This window comes from Microtus ochrogaster, linkage group LG9, assembly GCF_000317375.1.
Source record: "Microtus ochrogaster isolate Prairie Vole_2 linkage group LG9, MicOch1.0, whole genome shotgun sequence".
NCBI classification, from domain to species: domain Eukaryota; kingdom Metazoa; phylum Chordata; class Mammalia; order Rodentia; family Cricetidae; genus Microtus; species Microtus ochrogaster.
In genome coordinates, this window is record NC_022034.1 from 11,073,301 (window position 1) to 11,083,929 (window position 10,629).

Sequence of the window (10,629 nt, forward strand, 5' to 3'; positions counted from 1 at the left end):
TACCCAGCTACCCTTCTACCCACCTACTCACCTATCCACCTACCCACCTATCCATCTACCCTTCTACTCACCTATCCACCTATCCAGCTACCCACCTACCCACCTACCCTTCTACCCACCTATCCATCTACCCTTCTACCCACCTATCCACCTATCCAGCTACCCTTCTACCCACCTATCCACCTATCCAGCTACCCACCTACCCACCTATCCATCTACCCTTCTACCCACCTACTCACCTATCCACCTACCCACCTACCTACCTATCCACCTACCCTTCTACCCTACTATCGATCTACCCACCTATTCATCTGCCCACCTACCCACCTATTCACCTACCCATCTACCCATCTACCCACCTATCCATCTACCCATCTACCCACCTATTCACCTACCCATCTACCCACCTATCCATCTACCCATCTACCCACCTATTCACCTACCCACGTACCCACCTATCCATTTACCCAGCTACTCATATATCCACCTATCCATCCTTCCAGAGTTCATCCATTCACCCAAAAATATGTCCTCAGAACACAATCCCCAAGGTGTCTGTGAACTTGGAAAACAACGAACATGTTTCCATCTCTCAAATGGTCATGTATATTATCCCACGTAAGACATAACTGCTCCCTCTAATGCGCAGATCAATGCAGGTAATCAAAACCATACAATTCCCTGGCACTCCAGTTTCCAAGCACACACAGACACATCCTGCTTGGGAGACAGAGTTATTTCCACTTCTCAGGTGGAGAACCAAGTAACTGAGATCCCACAGCTAAATTCTTTGGACAGAACTGGTTCTGGCCCCCCTAGAGCCAGCAAACACTGATTCATCCCCACAGGCACACCACTTACACACACACACACAACCTGCTGTGTACACATGTCAGACCCACACACACTTAAAGGCACACTACAGAGGCGGGGATGAAAGCTGTGACAAGAGCCGGGACAAGATGTCTCAGGGCACAAGCAGAAGGAGCCAGCTGAGACTGCAGATGGTCCCTGGCAACGGAATGAAAAAGAAAGCACTTTTCAGCTCCAGCTCTAGGTAAGCCAGGTCCGCTGGCCCAATTCTCCAGCATCCTCCCCTGGCCTTCCTTCCCTGCTTCCCACCCAGGGACCCGCCGACAGACAAGTTACCCTGCCAGGGCTGCCGCTACACTGGCTCTCGCTGAGCGGTGGTGGCGTCGGAGGGACCACAGAGATTTTGCTGCCAAGGAAAAAGACAATAATGCCTTAGATCTATGTGAGTTACTAGTTCACATGTATTCAAATGTGTGACTTTACCATTCGAGTACTTAGCTTTGTTTGGGTCTAATTCCCTTTTAAAGAAAATGGCCCAGCAGCATGGCTTGGCCCTGCTTTTCTGAGCAGGTGCTGTATGCTGGTGTCTCAGAGGCACATAAAGGTTTCATAGCTCGTCACATTCTGAAGCCACTAGGGGACCCTGACTCCCACACTGAGCTGCTCCTGGACCCATGCTTCATATGTGGAATCCTATCTGGACTCTGTATCCTTAGTACAAACCACACCAGCAGAAGGGCCAAATGCGAAGCGGGGAAAACCAAACAAAAAATTAAACATACTTTGAGAAAAATTGGAAGCGTGAGCTAAAAGAACCAATGGGGACTGGAAAAATAAAGTTAAAGTAAGAAGTTGGTGTGGTCACAGCCTGTAAATCCAGTGCTGGGCAGGCTGAGGTAAGAAGATTGCCAGAACTTCATGGCCAGTCTGGGCTACATAGCCATGACCAGACCACGAGGCTACATGTATAGGGAAGGAAGGGGAGGTTCTAAGTTTTGAGACCAGATAAATTTTATCATGAGCCAACAAAAGTCAGCGCCCGTGGGAATTCTCGGTGCAGCTCACTAACCTCAGCAGGACAGGCAGTGCAACTCCTGCTGGTTCAAGGCTGCAGGGATTCAGAATCCTGTGCAAAGAGGTCACCATTTCTCAGAGCACCGGTCACGGGCAACAGGTATTTTTCCCCCCACAGATATATTAGGGATATTCCCGGCACCCGGGAAGATGCAAAGGAAGGGAAATAAACACAACTGTTTGGTTTAGAAGGTCTCAGATGCACCATCAAAAATGATATTTCATTTTTTTACAGCATCGCAGGAGAAGCTGAGGGGGAAACACTGTGTAAAAATAGGATTGCTAGAAGGTTCCTCATAAATCTGGAAGCTCATCTCAATCTTTTCCAAGAACTTTTGAATGTTTTGAAAAGTCGTGTTCCCAAGCAGTGACCTCTGGAGGTCTGGACTCATGAGCTCTTTCAGGACGTCCTCTGAGCTCCACTGTCCCAGCACTCACCTCAGCCTCTGATAAGATTGCAGGAGCTTCGCCCCAGCCGTCTCATGTTTACCTGGAGGAGACAAGCCAAGGGCAGTCAGGGCTGAGAACACACTGTAGGTGGCACAAACACTGGCATCAGAACACTAAGATTATTCTAATATCACTTCTTGGTATTAAAAAGAGAGAGATCCTTTTGGGGGGTGACAGAAATGCTCAAAGTTGGGTTGCAAAAGACAGGTGAAGTGGCTCAGCAGGCAAAGGCCACCAAACCCACAAGGTGAGCTTCATCCCCAAAATCCACAGGGTGCAAAGAGAGACTACTCCTCCAAGTTGTTCTCTGATCAGTACCCTCATGCCTGGCACATTCATGTGTGTGCATGAATACACACACACACACACACACACACACACACACACACACACACACCCCATTAATCAACATAGGGCTGAAGAAATGGCTCAGCAGTTAAGAGCACTGATTCATCTTCTAGAAGACCTGGATTTGATTCCCAGCGCCCACATGGCAGCTCAAAACCATCTGCAGCTCCAATTCCAGGCGATTCAATGCCCTCTTCTGACCTCTGTGGGCACACATGCAGAGCACAGAAATACACACAGGCAAGACACCTATACACAAAATATAAAAAATAATGAACATATAAACATAATTCTAGGGAGCTGGAAAGATGGTCCAGTGGTTAAGAGAACTGGCTGTTCGCAGCATCCACATGGCAGCTCACAACTGTCTGTCACTCCAAGATCTGACACACTCACACAGATATACATGCACATCAATGTACTAATATACTAATATACAATAAACTAAAAATAAATAAATCATTTAAAAATGTAATTCTGGATGGTGGGGATTATTGTGCAGCCTTCCATCCCTGGAGAACCACCGACTTGTTAACTCTCCTACACACCCCACAACCCATCATGTCTGGGACTGCTTCTATGAGACGCTAATGTTGAATTAGATTTTCTAAATCTGGGTAATTTGAAACAATCCTTTAAGTCCCCCAGTTCCTTTCCCCCAGGAAACGCTGCCTACAAAATGCCCCTTGTGATGAAGACTTAAGCTAATCTCTTTAAAAAATGTAATCTACTTACTTCTAGTTAGTGACTAATAATTTCCCAGAGCAGACTGCACCTGCCGTAGTAACCCTTTTTATTTCCTCGCGTAGCATTACCCCCCCCCCCAATACAACTCTGCCTGTCCATGTTCCTGTGACCACAGTGGTTCTTAGCTACCAGCAAGGAGGGGGGATGGGAGGAACTACAGTATGGGAGCATGTTTGCAGCTCATGGAACTTTCTAGAACCTCCACGCAGCCTGGTCCACCAGGGCTCTGGGAGAGCAAGCTCTGTGTTGCCTGGAAGATTTTAATTCATTGCACAAATCTGGATAGCAGTGCTACTTAAGGACACAATGACAGAGTGGGGTACTGAGAACAGCGGGCAGGCAGGGGCTCCTCTAGGAGGGACAGACAACACCTAGCGTTAACCCTGATGTGAAGCTCCAACCCTCGAAGCAGGACGGAGCTCCAGCTCCATATGTGGAGCTGGGCTGCCTCCAGAAGAGACCGGAATCTTAAAATTATACCTAAAGGATTTTTGTCTTCTTTTGTTTGAGACAGGGTCTGTGTAGCCCAGGATAGTCTGAGGAGATCTTGAACTTCAAACCCTGGTGCAGGACTAACAGGAGTACGCCACTGTCCCTGATTGTATGTAGGGTAAGGGCTCAAACCCAAGGCTTCCGTACGTGAGGCAAGCGCTCTACCAACTGAGTCCTATCCCAGCCCAAATGTTTTGAACCTCTGTGATTGTGTATATTTTGGGGGCTTCATAGAAGTGTTCTAAAATAACTTAGGAGCCCCCCATATGCTGGTCCACCAAGAAGAACTTCTCCAAGGCAGAACAAAAGGTCTCTCCCAAAGACAGGCAGCTAAACTGTAAAGCCAGAAGGCAACATATGGAGCCCCCCTTCCCCCCATGAACAAGAGCTGCCTTGATGGCAGTGTCTGCGTGGAAACAGAGAGAGCCAACTTCACCACACGGTGATGGTGGACAGGGAGGCAGAGGAAAGCAAGGAAAGGGGAGAAAGGAAGACGAGAAACTGGCACAATGCATACCCAGAAAGACCCCGGCCAAGACACAGGACAATGAGCTCCAACACCCACTTCCCCTAGCCTGTGTTACCTGCTTGACCTTGGATGGCTATGAACCCAGCCCTGAGGCACGACCTCCAGGGCTGCTGTTCTCCCACACCCTCGAATCTGATGCTATCATCTGTCGTCCTAGGCCTAAATCACAGCCCTACATGGTGTCCTGGGTGTTCTTGCCTCGCCTGGGCTCCTCCGTGCCCTACAGCCCTTGCTCTTTCCTCTCCAAATAGCATATCGTTTCTTCCTGCCTCTCTGGTTTACCTAGCCTGCACTTGGCCCTGCCTCCACAACTACTGTGACCCCACCTGTCTTGGGGCTGCTTCCACTTGCATTCCTACCCCAGACCCCTACTGCACAGCACTCTACTAACCCCCAGCCTGGCCCTCCCTGTTTCATCTGCTCCCGTGTGGCCTTGCTGCTGTGTCTGGCTCTCTGCTGCCCCCTGCAGGCTGTGGCCCAAGACCAAATGGAAAGCACTTACTGAGGGCTTCTGCTTGGAAAAACAGCCCTGACAGTTACTGAAGGGTACGCAGCTGTGTTCTGACAAAACGTTATGGACACTAACGTTCTAATTAATATAATATCACTTATATGATCACAAATATTAACTTTTTAAAACAACTGAAAAATTCTAGGGGCCAGAAAGATGACTCAGTGGCTAAGAGCACACGGAAGACCCAGGTTCAGGTCTCCACACCTACGTGGTGGTTCACAAAACCTTCTGTAATTGTAGTTCCAGAGGATCTGATTTCCTCTTCTGACCTCCGTGGGCACCAGGAACGCATGCGGTGCATATTCACACACGGTACAAAACACCCATACATATAAAGTAAAATAAAACTTTTTAAAAAATTCTTAGCTTAGCATAAGTTTGCTTCAGATCCATGTGTCGTGGAAGTGGGGAGCTACCTAGAACCTCAGATCCACCCTCACTGTGGATCAGAACCTCCGTGACATGAGATCCCCAAATGAGGCTGATCAGGAGCACACAGCAACTGAGGCACATGGCCCCATGTGTGGCTTTTATTGATCCCCTGTTCACCCCCATTCCCCTCGCTCATTGCTTTTATTCAAAAACCACAAAGTCTTCATTCTGTTATTGTTGTTAACATGTTTCCAATTCCTGCAGTCTTCTGAGGAAGTGTGTACAGAGGCCGTTCCCTGGACCTCAGGGGAGTCAGGAGCAGCAGGACTGGAGAGGCCTGTAGCCTGCTTAGCTGCAGCAAGACCAGCTCCTATGGCCTGGGCTCCTTGCAGGACCATGCGATTGATCCTGAGGGCAGCTCACTCGCACACGCTCGCACACACACGCGCGCACACACACACACACACACACACACACACACACACACACACCACACACACCCCAGTTTTAAATTAGAGAAATGTTCTTACTTTGGTCATGCTATTCTCCCCTTTTCCCAGGTAGGAAGACTATATGGAGATGGCTAGGTAGCAATGAGGCAGGGCTGGGTGAAGCTTCTAAAAGCCAAGGACATGCCAGAGGCTGCCAGGAACCACCAGAGGCTAGACAAACTCGGGGAAGTGTGGTCTCACGGTCACCTTGGTCTTTCTTGGGTTTTCAGCCTCTGAAACAACTAACAATAACTCTCCATTACTTGGAGTATGAAAGTAACAAAGGCCTTATTGTGGTGTCCTAAGAAGCCAGTCTAGAGACCATCTGTAATCACCACCTTCCTTTCTAGGGTCCCCTGATGCCTCTTCTGTCCCATGTACTTGGTCCTGGTCAGGTAAGCTTCCCAGACAGACACACTGCACAACACACTTCGTGTTCTCCCTGAGCCTCTCTCAACTGAAACTGGACCTAGTCTGCCCCTCCTGCTCATGTCTCACAGGCTGTTTATTTACAGCGATATGATGACTGTTGTGTGCTGTTAGCTTTCACCTCACACAGCCCAGAGTCACCTGGGTAGAGAATCGCAGTTGCGGAATTGACTAGACCAGACTGGCCGCTGAGCCCGTCTCTTAGCATTGCCTTGGTTATTAATTGATGTAGGAAGGACCCAGCCCATTCTGGGCAGCACCATTCCCTAATTTAGGGCCCTGGATTGTGCAACCCTGAAGAAAGCCAGCGAGGTGTAAGATGCAAGCAAGCGAGAATGCATTCATTTCTCTCTGCTCTTGCCCGAGGATACGACGTGACCAGCTGCTTGAGCTCCTGCCTTGACTTCCCCTCAGTGATGGTCTGTGACCTGAAATTTTGAGCTAGATAAACCCTTCCCCCACCTAAACTGATTTTGACTGTCCTATCACAGCAACAGAAATAAACCTGGAACAATGAACAACCAAGCATCTTTGAGAGGCTGGTCTCTCCCAGTGGTGACAGTACAGACCCCGTGCCTTCCCCATAGGAAGTAGGTGTATGTTCACAACTACCATCAGAGTGAGAACTTTGAGGACATGAACCTCATCTTTTTACCTCAAGTACCCAGGAGAAGGTAGCCCATGCAAAGGGTGGTGGTTATGAATATAATGTTGACAGGAACCGACAGAGACTCATAGTAACCTGAAGGCTCACTGAGTCTCCCTGACCAACAACTCAAAAGCCATAAAGAAGGGGAAGAGGTGGGTGAGGCAGGAAAGGTATTGGAGAGTGATCAGAATTATAGGCATTTGTAAAACTGCAAAAGAATAAATGAAATTGATTTTTTTAAGACAGAGTTTCTCTGTGTGATAATCCTGACTGTCCTAGAACTTGCTTGGTTGACCAAGCTGGCCTCAAACTCACAGAGATCAGCCTACCTCTGCTGGGATTAAAGGCGTGTGCCACCACTGCCCAGACTAAACAGATTTTTTCTTTTTAATGGAAAAGAAAATCAAGAACCTGCTTTGGAAGACTATCTGCAGACATTGGGTAAAAGCAGAAAGTTTAAAGGTCCTGGTCGTACTTTACCTATTGATCATGAAATCTGATTATCTCTGCTCTATCCAGCTTGGTAGGGGCAGTCTAAAGCTCAGGGGCCTGACAGGCACCCAGCCTTCTGGGAGCAGAATTCTTAGGACCATCCGTCTGTGATGTCGTGTCTGCGGGCTTTCCTCTTAAGGGGAATATCAAGAAAAAAAAGCAATCAAACACAGGATCCTATCTTTTCTTTAATATAAGAAACGGGGCTGGAGAGATGGCTCAGTGGTTAAGAGCACTGACTGCTCTTCTAGAGGACCTGGACTCAATTCCCCAAACCCACATGGCAGCTTACAACTGTAACTCCAAGATCTGACACCCTCACACGTGCAGGCAAAACACCAAAGCAAATAAAATTTAAAAAAAGAAATAAGACATTTTATCTCTGGAAAATAAATGTGATTTCACTGAAGATACTAATTGGTAGGAGTGTGAACTCATGGGAACTGTGAGTAAGTGTTACAGAACTAGCCTTGCTGAGTCTGTCTGACCCGTCTGACAAATGGGGTGGGTGGGTGTTCACTGACGGAACAGAGGAGAGGACACACACACGGTCTTGAGCAGAGTTGTACACACTCAATGGAACCTATCTCTTTAAAATTCTTATTTGTTTAGTGTGTGTGTGTGTGTGTGTGTGTGTGTGTGTATGAGAGACAAAATTTGGGAGTCAATCATCTCTGTGAGGAGCTAGAGATCAAACACAGGCCATCAGACTTGGTTGTTGAACCATCTCTCCCCAGCCCAACTAACCATTGTCCTTTCTGTACAGAGATGGAGCCCAGTGCCTCGTGCATGCGGGGCAAGCACTCTGCCATTGAGATGTCTCCCCAGCCCTCTACTGTACAGAGATGGAGCCCAGTGCCTCGTGCATGCGTGGCAAGCATTCTGCCATTGAGATGTCTCCCCAGCCCCTCTGCTGCTCTTCATTCATGAGCCCGGGCAAGCACTCTGCCATTGAGATGTCTCCCCAGCCCCTCTACTGCTCTTCATTCATGAGCCCTAGCACTCATTCTGTCTGCAGAATCCTGTGACAAGACAGGTTCTGGCTAAGCTGCCTAGGTAGAAGCACAAGACTCTTAAAAGTTGTTTGAAAAATTAAATCCTGCTTTCTATGGAAGGGGATAAAGATCCCTGCACTTCCGTAATGACCAACTGCAAAACTCATCCTGGTTTGTGATTCAATCGGCTACAGAGACAGCTGAGGGAGGGTGGAAGGCAGCCACCCTAAGTCATTTTATTTCCAGGTATTAACAACATAAGTCTGATTATTTACAGATAGCATTTACCCTCTTTTAACTTGAGAAGAGTTAGTATTAAAGGTACTGATGCTGCTTTCTGATGTGTGTGTGTGCACGCACACGCGCGCATGTGTACATGTGTATGCACGTGTGCGTGTGTGTGCGTGTGTTTGAGACAGGATCTCACTGTATAGTCAACCTCAGCCTCCTGAGTGCTGGAACCACAGACAAGCACACAGCCTTTCATCTATTTTACACACACACACACACATACACATGCATGTGCGCATGCACACACACACACACACACACACACACACACACACACACAATACTCAAGGGGTCAGGTAGTCCAGGCTTGTATCAAACTCACTCTGTATCTGAAGATGACCTTGACCTTCTGATGCTCCTGCTCCTGATGCCTAAATGCTGGGATTACAAGCATGCACGACTGTGCTTCAATTTATATGGTGCAGATTCATTTTATATGGTGCAGATTCATTTTATATGGTGCAGAAAAGCTACAATTGACACCAAAGTAAACATGCACTTCCAGCAACGAGCCAAAAGGCGGCGCCAGGAGTAAACGTGACTTCCAGTTTCAGATTCCAATGACTCAGGAAAATGTCCATCATGATTAACAGAGACACTTCACTAGTGGCTCTCAAACCCACAGTGCTCATAAGAACGCCCTGGCGACCTGCCTAACACGACCCTGTGAAGCCCCACCGGCCCACCTAACACACCCCAGGGTCTCACTGAACTGCACCATTAGTGTGGGAAGCCAGGAGCTGCAAACTTGAAACACTTTCAGCTGGTCGTGAAGCCAGGGTCCCAGAAACCAATGAAAAGCCTGCACGCACCAAATACTGCAGACAGCAGATGCAGAGGGAACAATGCCAAGACAGCCAGGGAAGGCTCTAAAGACAACGTCAGAGCTGGGAAGCTCTGGACACACAATGATTCCGATGAGGACAGAAAACCTCAACAACACTGGAAAATCAGGGGCTGGGGAGATGGCTCAGCGGGTGAGGACACTGGCTGCTCTTGCAGAGGACCTGGGTGCAGATCCGACACCCACATCAGGCACCTCCGGTTCCAGGGGATTCAACACCCTTCTTCAGACACTATATGTGGTACATATACATACATTCGGACATACACATAAATAATAATAATTTTGTTATTATTATTTTGGTTTTTAGAGACAGGGTTTCTGTGTGTAACAGCCCTAGCTGTCCTAGAACCAGCTCTGTAGACCAGGTTAGCCTCAAACTCACAGAGATCCGCATCCGCCTGTCTCTGCCTCCTGAGTGCTGGGATTAAAAGCGAGTGCCACCACTGTCTGGCATAAATTATTTTTTTTTATAAAAACCACAAAACTAATTTAAAAGTTTTAGAAAATGTAGTATATCCTCAGAAAAAAAAAAGTGAGCCGAGATAACTAAATTTTTATACTGTGTGTGTGCAGAATGAGGAACTGGAGCTCATTTTTGCTTATTTTTAAACCTTTTTGATGCACACGGTCTATATACGCAGTGTACGCACAAGTGTGGGGTGCAAGCTGTATACATACGCAGTGTACACACGGGTGTGGGGTGCACACGGTCTATATACACAGTGTACGCACGAGTGTGGGGTGCACACCGTCTATATACGCAGTGTACACATGAGTGTGGGGTGCACACCATCTATATACACAGGGTACACATGAGTGTGGGGTGCACACCATTTATATACGCAGGGTACACATGAGTGTGGGGTGCACATCGTCTATATACACAGTGTGTGCACGAGTGTGGGGTGCGCACCATCTATATATGCAGTGTACACACGAGTGTGGGGTGCACACGGTCTATATACGCAGTGTGTGCACGAGTGTGGGGTGTGCACCGTCTACATGCACAGTGTACGCACGAGTGTGGGGTGCACACTGTCTACATACTCAGTGTGTGCATGGTGTGGGGTGCATACCGTCTATATACTCACTGTAC

General features: G+C 48.0%; 1 protein-coding gene across 1 annotated transcript in view; it reads right to left on the reverse strand.

Annotated features, from left to right (window-relative positions):
- Window positions 1-10,629, reverse strand: part of Sytl3 (synaptotagmin like 3) — a 56,399-nt gene that overhangs the window by 27,281 nt on the left and 18,489 nt on the right. The window contains exons 4-5 of the mRNA XM_005363503.2: window positions 2,326-2,377; window positions 1,150-1,219 (exon numbers count right to left, since the gene is read on the reverse strand). Of these exons, the coding sequence (XP_005363560.1) occupies window positions 1,150-1,219; window positions 2,326-2,377 (122 nt within the window). The remainder of the gene's footprint in view (window positions 1-1,149; window positions 1,220-2,325; window positions 2,378-10,629) is intronic.